General features: G+C 54.6%; 1 protein-coding gene across 1 annotated transcript; it reads left to right on the top strand.

The window, feature by feature from the left end:
- Positions 1–350: 350 nt before the first annotated feature.
- Positions 351–5,362, top strand: KAZALD1 (Kazal type serine peptidase inhibitor domain 1). Its single transcript, XM_064663140.1, has 5 exons — positions 351–456; positions 1,963–2,563; positions 3,635–3,795; positions 4,801–4,948; positions 5,163–5,362. Exons 2-5 carry the CDS (start codon positions 2,056–2,058, stop codon positions 5,246–5,248), a joined length of 903 nt encoding a protein of 300 aa, XP_064519210.1. The 5' UTR covers positions 351–456; positions 1,963–2,055; the 3' UTR covers positions 5,249–5,362.
- Positions 5,363–26,473: the final 21,111 nt, after the last annotated feature.

The following is a 26,473-nucleotide window of genomic DNA, read 5'->3' as shown; positions in this document are numbered from 1 at the left end:
CCCAACCAAATTACAGGTTGAGAGGTGCTTTTGACCACTTCCTTAGCCATGCTCACCCCTCCCATTCACTTGTCCCCAAGGACCCCTGCAAAGTTGGTTTCTGCCCCCCATCCCATCCCCTACTGCCCCTTGGATGGAGCTGAGCATTAGCCCAGCTCCCGCACACGGCCAGGGGTGACTCTTGCGTGGGGGTCCGCGGGGAGGTGCCGGGGGGCTGAAGCGGCAGAGCCCCAGGGTCAGGGTGCGGTGCGTGTCGGGACCCCGGCAGGGAAGGGGTGCCGGCCAGCCCGTGTCCCGGTCCAGGGACGGGCTGCGGGCCCGGAGAGGGGCGGGGGGATTCACGTTTCGCTGACATCACGGCGGTGCTGGAGCGGCCGGGGGCCAGCAGCCCCGGGGGCCAGCAGCCCCGCCGCCACGGCCACTGCGCACCCGCGGCCACAGGCACCGGCGCCTCCGGTAAGTGGCGGCTGATGGCGGGGTGGCTCCCGGGGGACCCCAGGGGACGCCGTGCCCCTTCCCAGTACTTATCCAGGACCGCCAGTGTCTGCACTCCCAACGTGGGGATCCAGAGACCAACTCTGCAGTTACTCACCACCCTTTCTCTGGCCCCCCACATCCACCGGGGGATGCAGCCTTGCTTCGTACAGACTGGGGTAGAGTGGGACGGGGGGGCCTCCAGCACAAGGACTCCCTGCCCCTTTCCACCCCTGGGGGGCTCGGTGGTCTCAGGTAAACGGGTCAGATCTTCCGGGGGGGTGCATGTACGCAAGCCACTGTCCGGGCCATCCTCCCCACCCCACTCCAGCTCTGGGCTGCGTTAGTGGGGGGTGGTGCAGCTGGGAGAGCTGCAGCCTACTCCTCGGTGCTGTTCCCAGCAGGAGGGAGGGGCTAGCCCGTCCACCTGGGTCCCCTCCTCAGCCCCGCTCGCTTATGGTGGGTCACCCTGGGGCAGGGGACTATAATTTCACCTCGTCTTAGGGAAGGCAGCCAGGGTGTAACTGAGAGCAGCGGAAGGATGTTCACAAAGGGGTTTGGTTCATTGTCACCCTCTCTGGGGACAGGCTCTGAGACTCCACATGTCCCCCCCAGCAGAGATGAGAAGCCTGGGGCAGATCAGCCCCTGCTTACCCTGGGTAGGTAATGCAGGGTTGGGGTTTGGGGACAGGGACCCCGCCATGCTAGTACAGGCTGACCACACTGGGCGCTGGATCTGCTGTCAGTCCACTGGCTGCCCATCTGTGCACTGAGCTCCTCCATGCTCAGCCTCAGTTGCCTGTGTGATGACTGACAGGGTCACAAAGCCTTCCTAGGGGGATGTTTTTTCCCCTGCTCAAGTGGGTGATGCCTATAAAGAGGGGTTACAGTGCAGGGAGGGAAGGAGAACAAAAGCCAGGCATGATTGGGAGCATACTCCTGGCTTGGCTGCATCCAGCACAGACAGAGCACCTTGTCTGCAGGATCAGCCACTCCGTTGTGCTTGTATGGATGGCAAGGGACAGAAAAAGGGCTTGTGACTCTTGAAAACTGATGGGTAAAGAAAAGGGGTATGAGAGCAGCTTCCTGAGAGCAGTGAGCAGGGGAGGAACAGGATACAAACCAGCTGAGCCATAATGATGTAGAACAGCCTGTTCAGTGCCCTGCCAGCCCTGTGGCTCCTCAGGCCATGCTGGGGTCAGAGCAGTCTGGACTTTGCACGCTGGTCTGCCAGGGAAGAAGAATGAAACCTGGTGGGGCTGGGGTCAGCAACCTCATCCGATCAGAAGTTGTACAGCATCTCAGGGCAGGAGCTGGTTGGGGAGCTCCAGGGTGTGAAGGATGTGGCTGCGGTGCTGGGGGTGAGAGAGGTGGGACCAACCCTCCCCTGCACATCAAGCATCACTGCCACTCAGGGCAAGACAGCCAAGAGCCAAAGGGGTGGGAGACTCTTCCTGCACCAGTAACACACCTCCTCCCTCCTCACAGGCCAGAATGGCTCCTCAGATCTAGACAGGGAGGCCAGAAAAGTGCCAGAGATACCCATCCAAGTGACAGTGGGACTGGGATAGCGGAGCTATCATGAGGATGTCTGAAGCCAAGCCCCTCAGCTCCTCTTGCCTCGTGCTTTCCTTGCTCTCCTTGCACTGGGCTTTGCTCCAGCTGGGCCAGGCTTTTCCCAGCACCTCTGACTACCTCCAGCGGGGCTGGCAGCGGCTGCTGGAGGAAGGGGAGGGCTGCGCTGAGTGCCAGCCGGAGGAGTGCCCGACACCGCGTGGGTGCCTGGCTGGCACGGTGCGGGATGCCTGTGACTGCTGCTGGGAATGTGCCAACCTGGAGGGACAGATCTGCGACCTGGACAACACCAACCACTTCTACGGCAAGTGTGGGGAGCACATGGAGTGCCGGCTGGATGCTGGGGACTTGCATCATGGAGAGGTGCCTGAGCCCCAATGTGCCTGCCTCTCCCACCTGGCCCTCTGCGGCTCCGATGGAAAAACCTATGCCCAGATCTGCAGGTTCCTGGAGGTTGCCCATGCCCACCCTGATGCCAACCTCACCGTGGCCCACGAGGGTCCCTGCGAGTCAGGTAGTGCCCCTGGAGCTGCAGGATGGATGGAGGCTTGTACCTCTGGGGAATAGACGAGCAAGGGGGTCTGGCTTAACTGTTTCTCCTGACAGCAAACCCACAGCGTCCACAGGGATATGGCAGCACTGGGGGCTGCTCCATACAGTGTCAGGGCTCCCCTAGTCCTCCCATCCTGCTGCTCCAGGGCAGCCCTTGTGGATCAAGCTCTTGGAGAGGTCTGGGAGCAGCTTTGCCAAGAGGGAGTGGGGTTTATGGGAAGCAATGAATCCTGCTGGAGCAGATGGGGAAGTTCCAGGGAATTGTTAGCGAATTCTTGGCGGCAGTGCTGGGTTCACACTGGCCCGTTGCTCCCGAGAAATGCTCCTGCCTCCTGCAAATGGAAACCTGGGTCTGTTTGACTTGGCTGTGTGATTTCCATCTCCCATTTAAGACTTAGCTGGGGGCTGAGAGGGACAGATTGGTAGGGAGGCTGTGTCCCAGCCTGCCCAGTCTGGCACAAGTCACCCAGTGCTGTCACCACAGCCTGAGGGGTGTCAAGGTTGACTTTATTTTCTGTAGATCATCATATTCTTGAGTTTTTTCCCAGGTGTATTTGGAGGGGAAGACTTCCCTTGACCTCTGGCTCATGCTATGGGCCAGATTGTGGAACAGATGTGGGTTGGAAGGGTAGTCCTCACTCTATCTCTCCAGGGAAGGGATGTGGAACCTAGAGATGTTGGCTTTATCCAGCAGCTGGGGACCTGCTGACTCCCTTCATTGCTGGCATTAGCCCTGTGTCAGAGCAGAGGCCTTATTTGGCTGGAAGCTGCCATCCCCAGCTGCCTTGGGCTGGATGAGCACCCCAATGGGCTGGGGAGGGAGTCCCCAGTCCTAGCTGTGAGGAGCGACCATATTTTGGGGAATGGTGAGAGTCTGCCATGGGTGGGAGAGGAGGGGCATGGGAAGGGTCCCAGCATCTCTACGTGAACCAAATGCTGCTGCCCAAGAGATCAGCCCAGGAGAGCCCATGGAACCTGCCAAGGGTGGAACCTCTTCTGAGCCCACCTTGCTCTCCTGTACCCCCCTCCCCAGAGCCCCAGATCACCTCTCCTCCCTATGACACATGGAACATCACTGGGCAGGACGTCATCTTTGGCTGCGAGGTCTTCGCCTACCCCATGGCATCCATCGAGTGGAGGAAGGATGGCACAGACATGCTGCTGCCTGGAGATGACCCCCACATCTCTGTCCAGGTGAGTGGTGTGCCTAGGGCATTGAACACGGGCCAGGGGTGACCCAGTGCTTCTCAGAGCTCATGGACAACCGGACCTGACAGTGCTTGGTCATACTCAGGGGATGGCCAAGCCTGGCTGCCTGGGAATGGGAAGGGGTGACTGGAGGCTGCATACAAAGAGGACTGGCTGAGCAAGGGCTAGTGTCTTGGTGATAGGAGCCATCAGCATAGCTCTCTTCTGCAATTTCCTCTAGTAGTTTTTGAACTTGTTCATATTTTTTAGGACCTGCAGAGTCCTGCAGCAGGTAGTTTCCCACCTCCCTGCCTTTAGTTTGCTCTGCTTGTTGGCTTCATTTGCAACCCTACTGGAAGGGCTAGAGGAGAGGCCCTCCTGAGTGCCTTCCAGCCTGGGTTATCCTCTAGTCCTACAAGCATATCCAGGCAGTCCCTGCCCTTTTTTTCACATCAGCAGGACTCCCCTCCCAGAGCTGATAGGCCAGAGGTCAGCATCCTGCCTGTGGCCAGCCCCAAATATAGTGCCCAGCTGGGCACACCTAGCTATTAGAGGGTGTGGGCAGAGGCATAGGGGCTGTCCACCTCAGCCAGGCACCAATGGGGAGGAAACTATGGTGGGATGGATGTGGGAAACCAGGAGAGCTGGTGGAACCTGGCACCATTGTGGTGTGACGTGCTGGTCCCCTTCCATCTTTCTGCCCCCACAGCCTGTTGCAGGGTCCGACCAAGGATCTCCACCCCAGCAGGGCTACCCTGTCTGGTTGGAGGAGACTCTACTATCCTCCACCCCTGACCACTGCACCATAATAGCAGCCTGCAAACACAGCTGCAGCACAGCTGGGTCAGGAAAAGCCTATTTATTCCTGTGGATAAACAGAAAATAGCATGGTTGCTGCCAGAGCAATCCTGGGACCTCACTGCCTGCCGAAACAGGGGACTCTGGACTCTGTGGCACAGATGCCCTCTTGTTTCTGCCACAAGAGCTCACCGAAATCCCTCCTTCTTGCAGTTCAGAGGTGGCCCTCAGAAATATGAAGTGACAGGCTGGCTCCAGATTCAGGGTGTGCGGGTCACGGACGAGGGCACATACCGGTGCTTTGCCAGGAACAGCGTCGGGGAGGTGGTGGCAGTTGCCAGCCTGACTGTCTTCACACCGGGTGAGCACCGTGTCCTTGTCCCCATGCTCTTATGGGGACGAGGGAAGGGATGTCTGGGCCGAGTGCAGCAGTACAGCGGGAGCTGTTGGAGCACAGGGCTGTGCTGGGGATGCCCCAGCAAGCTGCTATGCATGGTTTGGCTCTGGTCCTTGTGGGGAAGGGGACAGGTACTGTAGGGCGGCAATGTCACATTGTCCCCATGCTGCTGTTTCAGACCAACTCAACCTGACAAGCTTTTCCCTGCCGAAGGCCCATGTGACACCCGAGGACTACGGGGACAGTGAGGAGGACTACTACTAGCCCAGAGACAGGATGTCTGGCTGCAGGGATCACCTTGCCCACAATCACAGTTCCTGTGTGTTGGAGACATCTCTGGAGCAAGCACCCTCTAGCCCAAAACTTCTTCTCAAACAATCCTGGCACACCAGCCTGTTTTTTAGGGTGGGGGATAGGGTGACACATCGTTTCAGGGTGCTTGGGGAGGGGATACTGGCTGGTTGGTAGCACAGGGCTGGGACCAGGGGCAGCTCTGCCTGGAGCAGGGTGGGTCTGTCCTCTGGCACTGAGTGGAGACACGGTGGCAGTTGGGACACTGCGGGGACAGCTGTGCCATGTGTGATGAGGACTTGGTGCCGGGGGTGGAGACAGCTCCCTTTGGGAGAGTGAGGGCAAGGCAGGGGCATCACTGCCCTGTAAAAAGCATTTTTGGGGAAGCTGGAGCAGAGGGTTAGGACCTGGCTGTGGTATCCAGTGTGTCATCCCCATGTCTGTTCTGTATTCCTTGAGCACAGAGACAGCCCAGCTTCTCCCCAGGATTTAAGGAACCTGCTGCCAAAACATCCTTCTCTTCCGTTTTGTTTTTAACCAGAAAAGTAGTGATTTGAGGAAACCAGACACTTGTGGCTTTCAGTGCTGTCTGTTCTCCAGCCCAACTACCCTTGTGGTCAGAAACACTTTGGCTTTTTTTGACTGACTTCATGCTTTCCCTTCCATGAAGCTCTTTTCTTTGCTGTTTCAGTTAATGTTATTTAAAATATACACGTAGGTCAAAGCCAAGAGGCCAGTTGGCTGTCCTACATCCACAGAGATGATTATGGGGGTGAGGGAAGGTGCAAACACTGTGGATGCTACCTTGTCCATTGCAGGGGTGCTTGAGGCGAGGAGCCCTCCTGCCCATTCTGGTGCTCACAGCGGGTCCTGGTGTGGGTCCTGCCCTTCTCACCCCACATGGGGATGGGGGTGCCATCTCCTGTGCAGTGGGGATGCATCAAGCCATGTAATTGTACCCCCATCAGTTTGGATCCTATTCCACTGCTTTCATCTTGGGGTCCTAGGTTCTGTGACACTGGGGCTTCCATCAAGGTGACCACAGCCCTGTCAGTATGGAGCAGCTCTGTGCCTAAGTGGGGAAGAACAGGGAGGCACCAGTTTCTACTGGAAATGCTATCTTTAAAAAAAAATATCCCACCTACCTCCCAGAGCTGGTGATTTAGAGCAAACTTTCATTTGTGGGAAGCATGGAAAGGAAGCTCAGAGCTGCACTGTGCTGCTCTGTGCCCAGAAAGGGCTGTCAGGACCACTTCCATGGGCATTCTGGGGCTGAACTCAGACTCAAGGGATGCTTTTCCCCCCAAACCAGCAGCATATACAGGACTTCTGGGGCTCAAAACCTCCATATGGACCAAACCACTCCCAGTTACTCAGTCCCCGCTCCAGGGAGGTCCAGAGCTGTGGGCTGAGGCAGGAAGCCAGATCCCATGAGGAAGGAGTTGGCCAGTCCTCAGGCAGGAGCAGGCAGGATGCAATGAGGCTGGTGGCTAGGGCACCACACTACTCTCCTTCACTTGTTTTTTCTTTTCTTTTCTTCCTCTTTCTCTTGAGAGCTGGCTCAGACGACTCAATTACAGCACTGAAACCTGAACAAGCAAATAAAAGGGATTTGTCTGGAGTTGGCAGCAGAGCAAAAATTCCTGCAGATAGTGAGGCTGGGCCAGCCCTGGCCCCTGCACCACAGCTTGACAGGGCACAGCCGTCAGCATTGCTGCCCTGCCTGCTGGAGTGCCTGCCCTCTCTGGTAGCAAATCCTTTTTCAGCTGGGGAAATGCAAAAGCCGCCCATATCTCAGTTTCGCCTTCCCTCTAACAGCGTAACAGCATCCTCCTGGGGCTGCTATGTCAGAGCCAGAGGGTGTTCAGGAAGGACCAGGGACACTAATGTGCCATTGATTTTTATTTTGCTTTTTTTGGGTGTAAAATCTGCTTTTGGAGAAGCTGGGACAGTTTTACCCATCCTGACCTCCTCCCTGTTTCGCACACAAATCAGCTGGTGGAAGTGGGCCATGCTCAGGCTGAGGCTGCCATGGGGAAATCTGAGAGTGTCCCAGAGCTTCAGCAGGCAGGAGCTACTCACTGGGCTCCCCGCCGGTGCCTGGGGCTGGCACCTGGCCAAGGCTGCCATGCCAACCCTCCTCAGGGCCAGGCTCACCCTGTCCGTGTCGGCACAAATCCAGGTCGTGCAGGGTGTGGATGCAGCAGTGGGCTGGCTGGGGAGTGTCATATGGGCCGTGCCCCCATCCCAGCTCTCCATATGCTCTGCAGGATGATGCCATGCATGGGCATCTGCATTTTGTTCTCAGTCCTTGCCACTCTCAGCTTCACACCTTGTCCCTGTGGTACCCTGGCAGGGAATGCTGTTGGCTCCTGCAGGAAGGGCAACAGGGATGTGGTGACTGAGAGAGGGGGAAACTTGAGCAAGAGCCCTTGGCCAAAATTAACCAAAACAGGGGCTGTGTCTCCCTGTTTCCTCAGATCCCAGTCTGGGAAAGGGCTGTCTGACTGGCAGGCTGGAGCTCAGCCAGTATCTGGGCTCTGCTCCCTCCAGGATGAGGGGCAGCAAAGTGGCTCCAGGGGCAGAGAGGGGGCTGGTGTCCTCTCATCCCAGCTCCCAGTCTTGCCATTTCCAGCCACTTAAAAATTAAAGGAGCCAATATTGCTGCACGGCTGGAATCGGTCACTGCCACAGAGCTTAATTGAGGTTATTTGTTGGCTCTAGAACATTTGGTCACCTCTGCTGCTGTCTGCTCGAATGTTTCCTGCAGCCCCTGCCCCAGCGAGGGTGTCTGCCCAGGCTCTGCAGATGCTGTCCTCAGCTCCAGGAATGTGGAGGGTCCTGTGGACCTGACCAAACCTAGTGTCCATGTGGGGACAGAGGGTGTGCCCCAACAGGATGCAGCACCAAATTCCTTTGCAGGCCGATTTTTGGGGTGGTTGCTTTCTGGGGGCAGAGAGGGCTGAGTGGCTCCTGCCAGCCCAGTGCCTGCACTCAGCCCAGGGACAAGGTCAGGTGGACTGGGAAGTGCTACCATGACCACAGGATCAGAGCACACAGCCACACAGGCACCTCCTGGGATAAGCAGGTTGTGGGTACCTCCCAGGGCACCACAGGTCACTGTGAGCCTGTGTACAAAGAAAGAGGGGCTTATCCTGCCAGCACCTGAAACACCCTGAAGACATGCATTAATGGAGCCAAAACCATGTGGTTAAAAACTGCCCTGCCACCATCAAGCATTTTGGCCACCCCCATTGTGGATTCACAGCTCTGGGTGCTTGGGGGAAATTCAGGTAAAACAGCCCCCCAGCCTCCAAAACAGCTGCTTTCTGCCCCAAAGCTGCAGTTGGGTTGCACCCAGCCCCTGCTCCAGGCTGGTGGGGCTTCAGCACTTCCCACCACTCCAGCCTTCAGTGCAGGGGTGCCATCCAGGACCCCAGATCACTCCAGAAACCATCATGGGCCAGAAGATGTTTGGTGGCTGACCCAGAGATGGATGACCTGACACACCTGGTGCCTTCCTCATCTTTACACCCCCTCAGTGCTGCCCAGCACTCACCTGGAAGAAGGAACTCTGAGCAGTCACCAAGCCACAGGGTTTTGTGGTCTGCAGGGAAACTCCACCAAGTTTGGCAGGTAAATATACTCCAGTAGCAAACACAGGCTGTCTTGTTCTTCCCTTTCCTTGGGGGTGCTAAGACCTGCCCCTGTCTGGGCCTGGGCAGGGGGCACACAGAATAATAGCATGGTTTGGGTTGTAAGGGACCCACCTAGTTCCAACCCTCCTGCCATGGGCAGGGACACCTTCCACTAGACCAGGTTGCTCAGGGCCCCATCCAGATTGGTCTTGAACACTTCCAGGAATGGGGAGTCCACAGACTGTTTCCAGTCCTCTGAGCATCTTCATGGCCCTCCTCTGGACTCACTCCAAAAGGTCCACGTCCTTCTTATGTTGAGAGCTGCAGAGCTGGATGCAGGACTCCAGCTGGGATCTTGTAAGAGCAGAGTAGAGGGGTAGAATCACCTCCCTGGACCTGCTGGTCACACTTCCTGTGGTGCATCCAACCCTCCATCCCAGAGTCCAGATTTGGGCCACCACTGTGATTAGCCGTCAAACAGTGCCATCTCCTGGCAAAGCCACCGGCCATGCCGAGCCCTGTCACCGTGCTGGGCAGCCAGCAAAGGTATGTGGGGCCTTGGGCATCCCTGGAGCACCCCAACCACCCAAATCCAGCCCTGCCTGATCCATGCCCTGCCCTGCCCCAGCAGCATCTCTGCATTGCTGGGAGGGGTGATGCCACTGGAGTATGAAACTCTCTCTTGGGATGATCACCAGAGCCAGAGCATCCTCTTGACACTGGCTTTGGGTAGCTTCAGCAGGCACAGCTGGAATGGGGCAGAGCCTGGAGATGTTCAGCTGCAGTCCTTGGGTATCTGCTTTGAACTAGGCTTGCAAAAGGGTCAACACCCCTTGTGGCCACCCTGACAGTCCCTCTGTGCCATGGGCATCTCCCATGAGAGATCAGTGGCTTCTGGCAGAGGCTTGTCCAGCCTGAGCTGATCACTGGTTGTGCCTGGATGGAAGCTGGCAGCACTGCAATCTTGCTCTGCAAAGGGGTAAACTGCAATCTTGCTCTGCAAAGGAGCAACCAAGTGTGAGGAGCTCAACCAGAGCCAGAGACCTTCAGGGCAGAGCGGCAGCTACCCACAGGACTTCTGTCCCCAACCTGTCCCCAGCCTGTCCCCATCCCTGTGGTAGGGTGGTGTTTTCCCTTGTGCTCTCTGCACAGCACCTCTTCACCCTGCTGTAGTGGCTCAGGGAGAAAATAAAAACAGCAAGACAGCTTCCCTGCCTCCACCCAGCACTTATGCCACCTGATAAACAAAATGGAAATAAATCCTCCTGCATTTGCAGCAAATAGGTCTCCATGGGGGGTTGCTTTCAATAATTCAAATGCTGTTGCAGAGCAGAGCAGAGCCCACGCCAATGGGTTTTAATAAACACAGCCATAATGTGACATGCAATTTATTATTAAGCTTAAAACGGGAAGGAAAGAGTTTAATAAAAGCACCAGGTTCCCTGTATCAGTCACAGTAAGTGGCGGGGTGCTAGCTGTGGGGGGAGGTTGGCCAAGCTTGCTGCAGGGGCATGCAGAGCCGTGTTTGCTTTTCCACACGCCCCTCAAGCTGGAACTGCAGGAACCCCAGGCAGCGCATGGAGATGTGAGCCAGACTGGGGGGAAATGGGGATCATTACATGGACAAGGGTAAGGTGTGAAATGCTGCATCCCATGCAGCTTCCCGGCCATCCAGGGAAGAGCTCTGCCCTGGCATCGCAGCATGTTTGCAATGGCAGATTAAAGCCTCAGGTTTAGTCCCTCTCCTCAAAACTTTCTCACCCACAACCCTTCCTAACTCAGCTCCACCTGCGCAGCCCCATCCTGCTCTCCCCTTACCACCCCTGGGCTGCCTTTAAAGGCAGGCAGAGGGGACAGCTGACTCTCCTGGGGATAGTGAGGCTGTGTAAGGTGAGGTGCTGCAAGGCATGGGGAGTAGATGGTAGCTGGCCCTGCAGCGTGTGTGCTGCCTACTGGGCTGCATGGCTGGCCTTTCAAACCATGGATTTGCTCAAGGGCTGGTGGAAAGCAGGAACTCATGAGGGAGGTGGCTTTGCTGAGGGATAAAAGTGGTCCAGCTACGTCTGGAGGCACCTCTGTGTACGGGTGAGGGGTGAAGGAGGTTGCAGCATTCCATATTCATCACCTAGCAGGAGCGGTATGCTGCTTTCTCACTGTGCCTGCTGTAGGCTTCCCTGGACACTTGAATGTTGACACTTTCCCTAGGGATGTGGCTTTTTTTGCCTCCTCTCCTTGGTCTTGCATCCTGGTAGTGCCCTGTCTGTTTGGGAAGGATCCTGGCAAACTCCAGTACCCATTCCTGCAGAGATTAGCACAGCAGCTGGAAGAGATGTGATAAGTGGTGCAGGGACTGCCCATACTGTTTCTGCATGAAAATGGGGTTTGTGTGATTGCCCCATGCTCTGGTTTGGGGGAATGGCCTCAAGGAGGAGCAGTTTCCTGGATGAAAGCTCTGCTTGTGTTATATTAGACAACAGATAGTCCCTTCTCTGCCAAGGCTGTGGGAGATGGGGACCTTTATCCCATTCCAGTTAAATGACAGCCAGGGGCTCCAGGGCACCTGCAGCTCCTTGCAGCAGAGCAAGCAGTCTCCTATCTTAAGGAGGGCTTTCCAGCCAGATAAGACCATGCAGGCAGCCTGTGTCCTCCAGTTTGGCTGAAGTGCTGGCAGGGCTATGCGTGGGGCAGCTTTTGTGGGCTCTTTAGCTGGTGTTGACAGCAGAGGGTTTACGCTAGGATTGATGCAGGGTAACACCCTCCAGTTCTGCCAGCCCTGGTGCCTGCTGGAGCCTGTAAAAGATTTTAACTTGAGACTGTTTTGTTTTTCTCAGCTGTGTTTGCTGAAAGCTCCATTGCTTCTGGCTTTAAAAGCCCAAGAGTTGCTGACATGACTCTATCCATGACCACTGCTATCAGTGTGAACAGTATCAGTCTTGCATAACTTTGTTTCCATTAAAAGCATCAGAAATTATGATTTTTTTTTTTGTTGTTGTCCCTTGTAAGAGATGAAGGTCTGAGACTGTGAGTGGGAACCTGGATCCAGTGGAGGGACACAGTGTCTCGCCTGTCCCCTTCAGGTGATGATCCCTGTGCAGATCCACCAGGAGCAGCACCAGCTCAAGGAGGGCTGGAGGGCCCTCACAATGGAGTCTCCTTGCGTTGCAGGTTACTTTTTGACCTTCACCTATGGTCAGCTGGGGGAAAGACCGACCCTTGGTGGTGTGTGGGGATGGTGTGGAGATGGTCCTAGTTATCCCTCTGCTTGTGTGCTCATCTAATGTCCTGAGCCTGCTCCCCTTGGGCTGGGCTTTCCCCTCTGCATGAGGCTGGAGTTCCTCACTGCTCCCCACTGGAGGGACAGTGGGATGAGCTGGAGCAGGCAATAGACTGTGTGAGGGCACAACCTGCAGAGAGCACAGGTATCCTTCAGAGAGCGCCTGGGGCACGTTATCTCAGAGGCAAGGAGGTGCTCAGCAGGGACTTGCCTTATCAGAGCGCTGGTTGCTGTCTCTCCTCGAAGCCCTTTCTGCCCCGGGGCTGCTCTCTGTCACTTCTCTGCTCTGTAACAGCCAGAGGCAGGCGGAAATGGGAGCCCCTGTGCCTGGTCCCTGCCGGAGCGCACTGCTTCGGAAGTGTGGGGGTATCTGGCTTGCAATTACTGTGCCTTTGGCTTGGCAGGCCTGAATGTGTGAGTGATGGGGTCTCTGCAGAGCAGCCCCTGAGCCCTGGAGGGTTGGGGAGTGCTCATACCCATCTGCAGCTTCCCCAGCTGCCTGAGCTCAGCCAGCTTGAGAATGTGGGAGGGGAGCATGGGAGAACAACTTTGGGCTACTAGTGAGAACCCCAAATACTCACCTGGTTGAATGTCCAAAAGCATAGCCTGAACCCTCCTCTTTAATAACCTCCCTCTCCCAGCTATGGCTGGGAGGAGAGGGAGAAGCAGCAACTCACATCTCCCATTCCCATCCACCCTTCCCACTTTGCAGCCATATGTTGCTATATGTGGTGAAGGGCTGGAGTGGCTGTTCTGCATCTCTCCAGGACATTTGCTGGAGAAGAGCTCAGGTAGGGAGGATAAAACAGAAAAAAATTCTGGTTTTGCACCCTGGGTGGTGTCAGTGGGATCAGGAAGGCCCAGGGAACCCTGGTCTGGCGTGTCCTGCAAGTACAGCTGCAGTCAGTGGATTGAAGTCCTTCATGTCTTCAGATAACAAACCATCAGCCACCAGGATGCTGTGGTTCTAGGATGGGAGCGGCAATTCCTCTGCAAGCATTTTGGGAGGGAGGATGCTGCCTTCCCTGCCCAAGGATGGAGGAGCTAGAGACGAGCGATTCCAGCTCAACAGGGTTCACTTTAAACATGAGGAGAGATCCAAAAGCACTGAGCACATTAGGATGGTGTCCTCAGGAGTTGTCCCAAGCTCCAGCTCTCTCTCACTGCCAGCATGCTCTGGCCTTGGGGAAGGAAGGGTTAAACTACAGGTCTCAGCAAAACAAGTGCTCTCTGAAAAGTCAGCCAAGCTACCCAAATGCTGGCCTCCCCTCTACCCCCACCGTTATCCATCTCTCTTATCTGCCCTGGGCAAGGGCAGGGCATTTCCCCTCCTCTGCTGATGAGGACCAGAGCTGGTGACAGGCGGAAGCCTGCGCTAACTGCGCGCGGGGCTCAGGGAGGCCGTGGCCGTGGCATCCCAGCTGCGGGGTGGCCTCTGTAGCTGCGGGTCAGAGATGTGGAGCAGTGGTATGGTCCACCATGGGGCTGGATCCACCGAGGTCTTCCCTATCCCTGGCTGTCTCACACCCGAGTACTCCAGTGGCACCTCATTTCTGTAGTAAGCATGCAGTGAGATGCTGAGTTTCAGCAACTCTGGAGAGCCCGGCTCACATCAAGGAGGTTATCAGCTCTACAAGGGCTAAGTAGTTCTGGGCACTGATATTTTAGCCCAGTTTAGGGTGGAATCATGCAGGCCAGGCAAGCCGGGACACAGCTCTGTCCATGCTGGGAGTGAAGATGGAAGGGGGCAGAGGTGTTTTACCCAGTGAGGGCTGCAGTGGGATCAAGGTGCCAGGGCATCTCTGGCAGCGCGTGAGCTCTGCCAACAAGAGGCAGGCGTGGATGGGCTGTTTAATTAAATGTGAAGGGCTCTCACACTTCACAAGCTGCAGTCCTCGCTGCAGCCTGAGCGACTTGGAAAAGAGACCTTTTATTAAAAGAGAGAGAGACTCTGGCTCCGCCAGGCAGCCATCAAATGGCACATTTAATTGTCTCGGCTCGTTTAGCTGTCACATGGGGAGGGATGTGCTCTGAGCTCTTCAGCCTTCACTATACATCCTCCCCAGCAGGCACACATGCTGCCTGCATCCTGGGTGCTCCTGCTGCCCTGCAGGAGGGCTGCCAAGGAGTAGGTGGGAGATGAGACTTCATCCAAGGTCAGCACTGTGGGCTTACTTGGTGCACTGATGGTCCAGCCTGCTCAGGGCTGAGCACCGGGGCTCAAAAGGGCTTGGGAAAGCAACCGGGGAGATGGGAGCATCCTAGGGAGATGGGAGCTGTCTGGAAGGCACTGGGTAGTTAAATGGCACCTTAAAAGTATCTTCTCATTTATTCCCATGGTATAAATGAGGCAGAAGACTTCTGTCTCTGAAGAGGCTGTCCTACTCTGGTTTCAATGTGACAACCTTAGTGTATAAACCACAGGGCGGGCTGGCAGTGGGTTGGTATAGTTGTGCTGCTCCTTTCCTCTAGGAACTGAAGTGCTTGAAAATATCTTCTGGGCTCTGCACTATCCCAGCAGCAGGGAGCTGGCCTGTTCAGAGTGCACTTGGAGGGAGAAAGGACCTCTGGGTGGTTCTGCTTTAAATCCACTGGGTGGCATGGAGAGACTGAACTTGGGTTCAGCTGCTGGTACCCAAGCCCATCATCCTGTGGGAGAGGCTGTTTGGCTGAGTGAGGGGACGAGTCCCTGGAAGGGGAGTTGCAGCTTTTCCAGTGGCTGTGCGGGAGCAGCCACACCAAAGCTCACCATTCGGAGAGGAGAGGAGGAAGAAAAAAAGATCAAGACGGGGAGGAAATACAGATTTTTATCAAAACCTCCTACTTCAAAGCTGTCCAGCTGAAGTGCTCCCCGTTGGTTTAATTTGAAGTGATGTTTCCTTCAGTAACTGCAGCTAAATGGTATCAAGCAAGGCTAAAACAGCCGGAAAGCCTGGAAAGGAAAGTCACTGTTCGGGAACGGCTCAAGGCAGACCTTCCCCTTAGGGTCAGGCTTGAAGACCTTTCCATAGCGATGAAAATTTCCAGTGCTTGTGTTTCTCATCCATCAGCTAATGGCATGGATAAAATCCAAACCCTTTTTGTGAATGGGAACAGGGTAATTTCTCATCCTGGGTGCCTTTTCTCACCCCTGGGTGCTGGGGATTGCTCTACCTCTCTGAACTGGCTGCAGGGTCTGCACTCAGGAGCAAGGGGAAGGCAAGAGATGGAGACCTCAGTGGTGCTCTGTGCATCTCCCAGGCTTGTGGTTTCCAGCCTGCAGCCTCCCTGAAGATGTCTTGGCATCTCACCCCAGCACATGGGTGAGAGCTAAACCAGATTGCAGGAGGCATCAGGGGAAGGGTCATGAATCTGTCGTCCTGACGAATCCCTTCAAATCTTCTTGGAGCAGAAGAGGATGGCCACTGCTCCCAATGCCTAGGGAATTTGTATGGGGGGGCAGTGGGGAAAACCAGCAACAGCGGGGCATGTGCTGCCCTGTTACAGCATCCCTGAACTATTAAAAAAACTGCCTGGGAGGCAAAGCAGCTGGCTTTTCCTGGGAGAGTCTGATGTTCTCCTGTCTGCTGCATAGAAACTGATTTTCCCCATCTGGCTTGAAAATGGAGAGAGATACTTTGAAGGCAGCTGTGTCCTGTCCCTGCTGGGGGCAGCAAGGCTGGGTACTTCCTGGGCAGTGGCTCTGGTCACTGGGAGGACAAAGGTGGTCAAAGTAGGCCAGCTGCTCTGGAGAGAGGGAGAAGGACATGTCCTGGGAAACAGAAAGGTCATGGTCATCTCTTTAACCTCCAGTGGCCTAAACAAGATTTTAATGGCAATGACTGTTAGCACTAAAGCCACTGGCCTGGAAGGAAAGTGAAGGACAAGTCACCACTTGCTGCATGTGGAAAAGGGATTCTCAGAGATGTCTATCTGCTGGGGACTGCTCATAACCCTGTCTGCAAATCTTCTTCCACTCAAAAGACCTGAGTGTTGTTCCAGCCAGAGGCTGCTTTAAGGAATGGGACTTCAGAGATCTGTGATGGTGGCAGAGCTGGGACCCTGATCCCAGACTTTCTTACATTAAATCTCAAGGGGGAGATGCTCAAATACGTGTTTGTGCTTGCAGTGATGGGAGCTGACCATGTGCTCTTTCTCATGCTCCCCATGACATTTAGGGAAAGGTCTCTGCCAATCTCAAATGGAGTTTTGAAGCTGTATGAAGAGGCAAGGAGGGAAAAATAAAATCCTTCTTCCATAAGACTGGGGTGAAAGAAGCTGTAATTTCTCTTCTCCCAGTCCAGCAACCCCACGTCCCCCGCAGCAGATCCATTCCAGCACTGGTATGGTTGCTGCTTTCTTAACTCTCCCTCCTCCTCGCTCCCTCCTCTGCCTCCCCCTAGCTCCACTCCACGTGCTCCCAGCTGCTCTAGGATGATACAGGCAGGCGCAGAGTTCATGGGAGCCGTACCTGTGCTTTGTCTTCATCTGTCACCCCTCCTGACAGTCAGATCTATCTTAAACTGGGAGCGAGAGGGGAAGAGAGGGAAGCAATAATTAACCTCTGTGCAGGCCGCTCCCGAAATGCTGCGGTCTGCTGATGCACTAGGAGACATCCCTGACACTTTTATTGCTACTCCAGCGCCGTGCTGTGTCTGTAGGAGGTGATTTGGCCGGGCTGGGATACCGGAGACTTTCATTACAGTTGAAGAGCTGCTGGCACCCGCAGCCTTTCTCTGCTGGGTGCATTAGCGGGGTCTCCCCACCACCCTCGCTGGTGAAGCTGAGGGGAAAACTCATTTTGGGGTGTTGGCAGGCAGACTGAGCTGGGGTTTTCATGGTGCAGTCCTTGGGGTGGGTGGTGGGTGCAAGGTGTGAGTTGGATTTAGGGGTTGAAGTTGTTTTTCGTGTGGGTGGAATATACAAGTTTTTCATGTGGGTGCAGAAGAAGAGCTAGTGTGTCATCCAGGATAGGTAGTCCCAGTCCCAGGAGGAGCTGCCATGATGTGCCTGAGATCTAGGGCAGGATCCCAGGTGTTACAGAGCCTGAGCTTCCACTACCTGTGACAGATCCTTGATGGCAACCTTGTCCTGGGCTGGAAAGTTTCCTTGATGGGGATATGAAGTGAGGATAGGGGCTGGGGTCTTTCAGGCTCCCTTGTGGTGCTGTGCTGGGCTTTAATGCCATCTTGGCAAGGGACAATACTGAACATCCCCCTGGGTCCCTGCAGCTTCCTGCCCTGGGTGCCTGTGGGTCCCTGTGCTGGCACTCTTGGGGTTGGGTGGCTCCACAGCCACCTCTCAGCAATGCTGGGACAGCAGTGACACTGCACAGCTGACAAATGTCAGCTATGCACCTGCCTGATTAGGGCCTGGTAGCAAAGGAGCCCAGCAATTAAAGCAGCATCAGTGGCCAAGAAGCATGAGATGCAAAGACAACAGTTATTCTTGTAAACCCACTGGAGTCCGGGGACAAACACAGTCTGACCCTGCATGGAAATCAGGAAAAGCCAGCTAGGAGTTGGTGTCTGTCTTGGATCTTCTGCAGGATTGCTGGGCTGTCAATCGGAGCAGTGACCATGTTTCATTACATGCTGATTCCTGTTCAGCAGATGTTGCAACCTCACCTCATAGGAGAGCTAGAGAAAATCAGTGCCAAAAGCACTTGGCAGTCAAACCCTGATCCAAGGTGGCACATGGTCAGGCTGGTGATGTATCAAACTCCTGGTCCTCCATGTGGGTGTGCAGAGGCTGGGGAAGGATGGGGCAGCACTAGTCAGAGCTGGAGACCAGGTGTAGGTCCAGATCCTGGTATGGGATGTGCTGTTGTGCAGTGTCTTGCAGTGTTCTGGACATGAAAGGTCCTCTGTGAGGGGAGATGAGCAGAAAGGACTCCTTGGGATGTGTCTTTGGGATAGCATTGGCATGTCCTGCTTGCCCATGAGATGAGTTGCAGCAGCTGTCCCTCCCCAAAAACAGTCTTAAGCAACCAGGACTGTGAGCAGGTGGGAACATGGCATCAGGTCCCACTGATGCCCCCCTGGTTTGCAGCAAGGGGCAGCCATCCAAGGGCTGTGAGCCTCCTGGACTGGAGGGTCAATGAGTCAGTGCCATCTCCTAGATGGGAGGATGGAGGTGCCACTGGAGCTGGAACAGGGAAGAGCTACCACAGGATTCTGAGCCTTGTAGGGTCTGGTGGATTGAATTTATCAAAATGAACATGAGGGCCCCGGTCCCTTTGTGAGGGGGAATCACCAAGTGCTGAAGGACTGGATCATGAAACTGAGTAAGGGAAAACACAAATCTGTATCCAAGTTCAAACTAAGATAAAAACATGTAAAATTAAGATCCATTCTGTTTTTCAGGTTTTTTAGCAGTGAGAGGGGCTTAAATAAGCCCATCCACCAAGATCAGAGGTGGCTTAGCCTGCTCCTGGGGTCTGCAGAGCAAACTGGCATCCTTTTCCATGTGCTTTTGTCATAGGAATTCTTTAAACGAAGACAAGTTAGAGCTGTCAGTGTTTGCAGGCAGGTTGCTATGATCTGGTCTGAGAAATTTCTGAGGCAACTGCAGAGGATCCTGGCATCTCTCCTAGCCCAGAGTTCTCTATTTGCAACCTTGGTCCTGGCAGATTTCTTACTCCAAGTACTGGCACACATGCCTTAAGAACTGTCAGCCCCATAGGTGTCCCCAGGCTGTTTCTAAGAGGTCTATGAAAAGCCATCAAGAAAGACAGAGGTAGCTTCTGCCATTTGGGACGCATTCTTAGTGGAAGACAGTCTCTGCTTAAAAGAAAACAGTCTTTGGATGTAAGAAAATGTTGTTCATATCAGTTGGAAATGTGGAAACTGAGGCAAGGAGGATGAGACTGATTTTTCCCAGCTGAGGCAGGAACCTGGTAGCAAGCCCAGAGATAACTCAGAAGTCTCATAAATATTCCCCTTTCTAGCTGTAAAAGCATCCATTGGGAACAGGTCAACGCATTGAAGAAAACCAGCCCCAAACTTTCCATCTCAGCCTTCAGGGGGTAGTTTGCCAGGGGTAAAGGGGGAAAATGCTCCTGAGCACCTGAAATGTCCAAACAGACTGCAGATGAGGCCACGCACAAGTGCTGCCAGCTCCCTGCCTTTTGAGAAGCAGGAAGACTCGGCCTTTGCCTGCACAGATGGGGGTTTAATCAGGCACAGTTTAAGCACATGGGTGTTCAGCACTAATCCAATTTCCCTCCATTCATTAGGGTGGTTATTCATCACTTGGGAATGATGAAAGGCTGAGAGTCCACGTGGATGCTGGAGAGTTGCAGCACTGCTCAATGCCGGCGTGTGACTCTTCCCTTGCTGCTGCGCCCGACTGCCAGTGGGGATGGCAAGTGAGCTGCTGGATGAGCCCAGTCCCTTCACAACATCAGATTGCAGGCCAGACTTGCTGCACCAAGCTCTGGGGATCAAGCCATCTTAGATTTTGTCCAGCAATCATATGGGAAACTGGCTGAAGCACCAGGTAACACATGCAGACAAGGAGCTGCTGGGTTAGAAGAGGATCTGAAGCAATGGAAACCTGTAGTCCTGCTGTGCTCCACCAGACACTTGCATTGCTCCTGGTGGTTGATTGAACAGTAAGCTTGCAGGGCAAAGCCCATCTCCGAGATCTTGGTGAGCCCACAAAACAGTGTGTTCATCAAGCTGGTCCCAACCCTACAGAGAAAAGCCTCATCCTGTGAGAGCAGAGCTATGGGGAGTGGGTGAAGGAACAGACATCCCTCCAGGCTGGTCAGAGCTCAGGTATAACATCAGCTAGAACAGCCACTGCTGAGGCTGCACGGGGAAGGCAGTTGCCTTGCGTGCATGTTTGCTTCTTCCAAGGTTTTGGCAGATGCATTTCAACCTCTGTCACATGGTGTCTGGGCAGACAGGTCAGGAGGCTGCCAGATCATGTCATGGCTGTGCTCTGAGACCCTGGCATCCAAGGAAAAGACAAGAGATGCTTCTCTCTGTTCCTTTCCCCCAATATGTGAAGCTCAACAGACCTTTGCCTTCCAGACAAATAGCAAAGTTTGCACAAATGTCTAAGATGTTCTCTCCTGATTCCCAGTTCCTGTAATCCCTCTGAATATTCTGGCCACTAAAGGTAAAAAAGTAAATTACCCTCCATGGTTGGTGTGATGTGAATGAAGGGTCTGCAAACACTGTACAGGAAGAATCAAAGGCTGTCAAATGGATGCAAGTTGTGAGTGTTTTCCTGCTGCATTTCTTCCCTGGTGCTAGTAAATGGCCCTTGTAGCATGGCTCACAGGGATGAGAATTACTGCCCTGCCCCAGGGAGCTAAAGGGTAACTACCAATTAGCAGCTGCAGAGATATTGGATAATTCTGATTATCATGAAGTGTCTGGGGACCTCCAGGTCATCGCCACAGGGCACCTGGGTTCTGAGCAACTATTTAACTGTGTTCTGAAGTGAACCAAACTGGTTCTTACATCCTGGACAGAATCTGGTCCTGCAGAGCCCACATGGGGGTCTCTGCACAGAGCCCAGGAGGGGCAGGAGGTGAGAGCTGCTTACCACACATGGAGCTGAGCTCCCAAGCTTCTGGCCCGTCTGTCTATCCTGTGCCCTCCTTTGCTGGGTGCTGGGTATTAATGCATCTGAGATGCTGTGTCCCCCTCAGCATAGAAGGTCAACACACGTTTGGGGCCCTGAAATTACCTACAGGCTGCTTGGTGGCACGAGATCTCCTTGCCTCTTCACTCAGCCCTTTCCTTTCCTCTGAAGGATTTTTCCTCCAAAGAGGAGGAAACCTGAACACCTCATTCATTTAGTTTCCAGCTCATGGCTTCTTCCAAAACCTCCCTGTCATCCCTGCAGGCCCCTGCCCTACCTAAGCCCATCTCCCCTCCTTCTGCAGCACCCCACTTCCCAAACCCCAGATGAGCAGCAAGGCACTAACACCAGCACCCCTCTACCTTCTGAAAGGGGCTGGTGGTTGTGTTTGATGGGAGCAATCCATCTCCATCATTGTAATGACCGTTCCCATTAATCGGCCATAAACTAATAAAGTAAGCACTTTCCCCTCCACACCCCCCCTCAACTTCATTAAGTCTTTAGTACATTAATATGTCTTACTTAGTGTCGGCTTTGGCCTCTGGTCTGATGGTTGGATTTGGGTTTTTAGGTTTTGTTTTTAGCGGTTTTTTAAATTTTTTTTCCTGTGGGTAACATGGGTTTACCTGCTGATGTTATTCCCTGCAGCCTCGAGGAAGCTTTGACAGCCCAGGTCATCCTCACAGCAGCAGAAGTATCATGTGTGTTGATGAGCCGAGAAAAAAGGGACAGGGACAGGGATTAGGGTGGGGGAAGGAGGGAGGGAGGGAGGAATAAAAGATCCCGTACACCTCCAAATTAAATTTGTGATGCCTGGCATCAGATGGGCCCGCAGCCAGAGATTAATTCGACTGATCAAGTTATAAAGAGTGCTGAGGCGGGTAATCAATCTTGGAGCTGTCAGGCGAATAGGCAGCAGTATTAACCTGGCAGGACTCGCACACACATACACACACACACACACACACACACGCAGAAGCCTTTTTAATTCCTATCACATTGACTGTTATTTCCCAGGCCTGTTTATTTTGGAAGGGCTGAGGGGGGGGGCAGTGGGGGGTAGCGGCTCTTTGCTCTCTCCTCCTCCATCACCTGCAGCAATAGCCCCATTCAAGTGGAGCATCGTTCTCCCCCCGTGCACCCGCCACCTTGACATGCAAAGGGGAAGCCCTTGGACATGAAGTTAGAAGGCTTTAGCACCAGTTTTTCAACTGGGTTTCCTCCTGGATACTGAGAAGACTCAGGCTGGGTTTCCTCCACTTTCCAGTGGTGGTGGTGTTATTCTTCCCCACCAGCTGCCTGGCTGGGATGGGCCCCAGGCTTGTGATTCTCAGCCCCAGGCATGCACAGCCCCCATGTGTTCCTGTAGTTTCATAGAGCCACTGTTCCACCCTGGATCAGCTGCAGACTGGAACTTTTTGGAGCTGAGTCTACAGAGCCCATAGCAGTTGAATGCCAAGAGCTCTCTTTGGAGGTCTTCCTTGGGAATGGGTTGCAAGCAGATTAGCAGAGGTGGAAGCTGGGCAGCTCCCTGCTTGTTCTGAGTCTTGGGAGCGACAACCCCACTGGCAACGGAGGAGAGTTCTACCTTTATGAGTTGGAGACCCCTGTGCTGGCCAGGTGCTGGGAGAGACCTCATCTGGTCCAGACTCGCAGGTGGACTGGGCAGATCCTACAGGCTCAGAGGTGGGAGTCTAAAGAGCGTTAAATCAGCTTCACAGAGAGAAGGAGCCTTGCAGGTGAGAGCAGGGACAAGACTAGCCAGGGAAGCAGGAATGGGTTGTTTCCAGAGGGAGCTAAACTTGGGACAATTGGAAAGATGACAGAAGAAGCAAGAATTTGGGGCACTCAGACAGCAGACAGCACTGCAGTGTGTCTGGGAGACTACCAGTGCCCCCCCCATGGGGATCATTATAGGCACCCAGTTGCTGGCAGTTCATAGCAAACCACCACATTAGGAGGCAGTGGGACGGAGCTCCTTATATGAGGAGAGCAGGATGCCATCCCCTGCTAACTCCTCTCAGGCTGGGGACATCTTCTCAGGGGATGTAGTCAATGAGCAATGTCTCCACACAGAAGTCACTGCTGGCAGCTACCAAAAGCTGTTGGTATTTTTTTGCCAGGCCAAGCACACAGTGCCCCATGTGGCATCCTCCAGGAGCTGGAAGGGGACCTGGACAGGTGAACTAGTTTGCATTGGTGCTGAATGCTGAGCATAGCCCAAATGCATGGGGACTGGGAGCTGGCTCTGCAGAGCCCTACTCCTAATGGCTGGTGGCCGTGCTGACCCCAACTGAGTGTGAGTGCTTGTTTACTGAAAGGGCTCAGGTAGGAGCCATCCCTATACTGCAGCCCTTCTGGTTGTCCCATCTGGCTGAGGGATGAGAGAGCCCTTGCTGAGCCCCCCAAGTTGGTAGCCCTTTGGCTCAGAGCCATACTGCCCCATGTCCAGGCAGGTTGGAATTTTGCAGTGGTCCTACAGTACTTTCCAAGGGCCAAAGCTGCAAGCTGTCAGCGTGACACATGGCTCGGGCTGCTGGGAACGCTGTGGCCTTTCCGAGATGTTCAAGTGGGTCCTTTCAGGCTGGAACAAATTGCGTGGGCAGCTGAGGGGTCTCTGAGAAATGCTCTGTGGTGGGAGCTGGTGTCTCTGCAAGAGGAGTTGCTTTCCATGCAAGGTCCCCCGGTCAAACTTTTCAAAATCCTTTCACTCCCACAGTTTTCCTGCATATTCCCTTCAGGGGCTGTCAGTCAGGTTGTGACGGCCCCGCTGGGAGACAGGGCATCCAGCATGGCTGCAGCTTGCAGCCAGCTCCTTCATCTCTGCATCCAGCACATGTGTTTGTGCAAGGGCTGTGTCAAGGGCTGATGGGGGCACTCAGCTCCAAGGTGCTTGGGGTAGGTCCTGAAAAGGGGACAGAGTTTGGGGAAGGATTGCTGGGTGATGTGCTCAGCACCAGCACTCAATCCTCTGTGTCTCTCCCTCTCTGAAGGAGATGTGGGGATGGATGCTGTGTGCCCCAGGGGTGTCCACATCCTCCTTCATGTCCCCCATAAAGCAGAACAGAGGTGCTGTTACTGCTCCTCTCTCTGTGCTGGGCAGGTGTCCTCTTCCCCCTGCTCAGAATAAGCAGTTGCAGCCATTCCCCCATTTCCTGTCCCCATGGCCCCATTCCTGCCATCCTGTGGCACCCTGATTGATGTCATGGCTCCCTCCACCAGATCCACCAGCAAACACCTGTATCCTCTGCTGGCTGTGCCGACCCTGCCAGCTCACAGGGCTGCAGGCAAGAGGGCTTCGTCCTGGTGCCAAACTGCTCCTGCTCAGCTCATGCCAGCAGATTTTGGAGCTGTTCAGTGCCAACGTCTTCTCCAATTAATCTTCTTCCTCCCTGGCTCCCTCCTCTCCTCGCTGGGCCACATCTTGGGGAGGATCCATCGATCTAAGAAGTGCCCAACAAAGCATCTGGAGCTCAGATTAGACTGTGTTTCCCAGCACCTTCTCCAGGTTGGTGGGTACCAGTGCGGATGCTGTCTTCATATTTGATGGTATTATTAACACAGGGAAAGGAGGAGGGGGGGGAAACAAAGCACTAATTGATCTGGTAATAAAGTTAATAGAAGCTCTTATGAGCTTGCCCATTAAGAATAATTAAGGAAGGGTGAGTGAGGGGAGGAGGGTGAAGGGAAATCCACCAAGTCTGGGGTGGGCTCGCTTGGTGAGGATTTACTGAAGCTCCTCCACTTCACACCTTTTTGCCCTTGGCCTTCACCCCCAACCACTCTTCTGTCCCTGCTCCCAAGGTCCCAGGCAGGTCTGACTTCTCTAGCTGGAACTGGGACAGCTGAGAGCATAAGTCACTCAGGCCTGGGAGGTGTGGGGTTGGGACCTTCCCTGTCAGTACCAAATAAGGTGGTGGTCCAATACGAACTTGGTGGGGACGGTGACCACAGAAAGAGGGGAAGCTTCTTCCAAAGATCTCCCAGAAGAATGTGAGCACCAGTTTTTGCCATACTTTTCAGGGATGCCAGGACTGCCCTGGCTCAGAGGCTGGTTTGGCAGGAGCAGCATCCCTGTGCCAGGCTATGGCCACTACGGACTCTCCAAGCTGGGAAAGGCTATGAGGCATCCTGGGCTGGAGACAGGATGGCTGAGCTCTGGCATAGAGAAAAAAAGACAGCCTCCAAGCCCTTCGTAAACACAATTGCTGAAAGAAGAAAAGAGCAGCTCGGTGGGGTCAGGGGTTAATACAGACAGGGCTGCTGCTACAAATGGCAGGGAAAACAGGTGGGATTTCAGTGGCTGATAAGAGGAGGCAGCAGGGACAGGTGGGGCTGTGAGTTGGCAGAGGCAGGATCAGTCTGGCTGTGGGGTAGGGGGCTGTAGGGTACCTGGAGGCAATGGAGAGTAAACCTCCTGTTCCTTCCCTGCTCTTGTGACTGCGGGCAGTGTGGCATAGGCTGCCCATGGCATGCCCTCCCTGAACTCCTGGAGACACTATTCCCTGCTTACCCCACCTTGCAGGGCTCCCTGTAAGTGTATGTTTGGCTTGGTTGATGCTGCCAGCTACCAGCACTTAGCTGGATTCCAGGGAGCTGGGCAGCATGTGCCAAATAAACGAGGAATTCAGAGGATGAATGTGATGCTGCAGCTCTGTCTACAGCAAACAGCTATCGCCAGGTGCTGGGCAGTGAGAATATCCGGGGACCCTCGGCCGTGCTGGCCCCAGCTGCTGCCAGATGTGAGATGGGGCTGGAGGCAGCAAGTAAGGACCTGCCTTCCTTCGTGGCCCTGTCCCGCAGCAGTACATCAGTACCCCAGGTTTGCTCTGCCTGCGAACTGCCCCAAAGAAGGACAAAGTCCCCCCAGCACCCAGCAACTCAGTCTGCTCCTGGCCTGCTCCCAGTCCATCCATCTGCAACCAGCTGGAACATGCAGCCGGAGTAGGCCTGCAGGGCAGGCGGATGTGCGGTTATTTTGAGTGGCAGGTGGATTTTGCTGCAGGTGCTGAAAAGCAGATACCAGGTAGTGGGGCTGGACTGGCTCCCCTCCCACCACTGCATGGCAGCTCTCCCCAGCACTGACCCCCAGCCCAGACACCTACACATGCCCCTGCTCTTGGCTTTTCATCTCGGCTCTGTCCCTCTCTGCCCATCCCTTGATCACTCTGTGGATGCAGTGCCGTACATGTGGGTCTCTGGGCAGCCCTGCCAAACCCATGCATGACATTGACTTCTGTCCTGCCTGTACTACATAAAGGGTGGCTTCATCCTCATGTGAGCAGCATGGCAGCCCTGAGACCCCTGGTCACAGGAAGAAATGGGCTGGCTTCTCCTGCCAGTGAGGTGCAAGGAGGAGCTGGTGCCCAGGCTGAGTATGGGGATGTGGTGGGTGCACCCAACCCAGCTCAGGACTGGCTGCATGCAGCGTCCATGGGAGGATGAAGCCTGCCTGCCTGCCCTGGTGCTCCCCAGGCTGACATAGCAGGTGACTCTGTGTTTGTTTGCTTTGAGAAAAGGAGTGAAACCAGATCCAGCCATGCTGCTGTTTGTGGTGATGCCCTGACCCAAACACGGAGGACATGGTAAACAGAGGCAGGATTCCAGTGCTCATGGAGAGACCATGTCCCTTCTGTGAGTGCCTTGGCCACAGGGAAACATCTCCAAGCCACTTCTCAGGGTGTCCATCTCTGTCCCTCCTACCCCCAC

Source organism: Pseudopipra pipra, chromosome 8, assembly GCF_036250125.1.
Source record: "Pseudopipra pipra isolate bDixPip1 chromosome 8, bDixPip1.hap1, whole genome shotgun sequence".
Classification (NCBI taxonomy): domain Eukaryota; kingdom Metazoa; phylum Chordata; class Aves; order Passeriformes; family Pipridae; genus Pseudopipra; species Pseudopipra pipra.
Note: the sequence above shows the minus strand (reverse complement) of the source record. Positions and strands in the feature narration are given on the sequence as shown.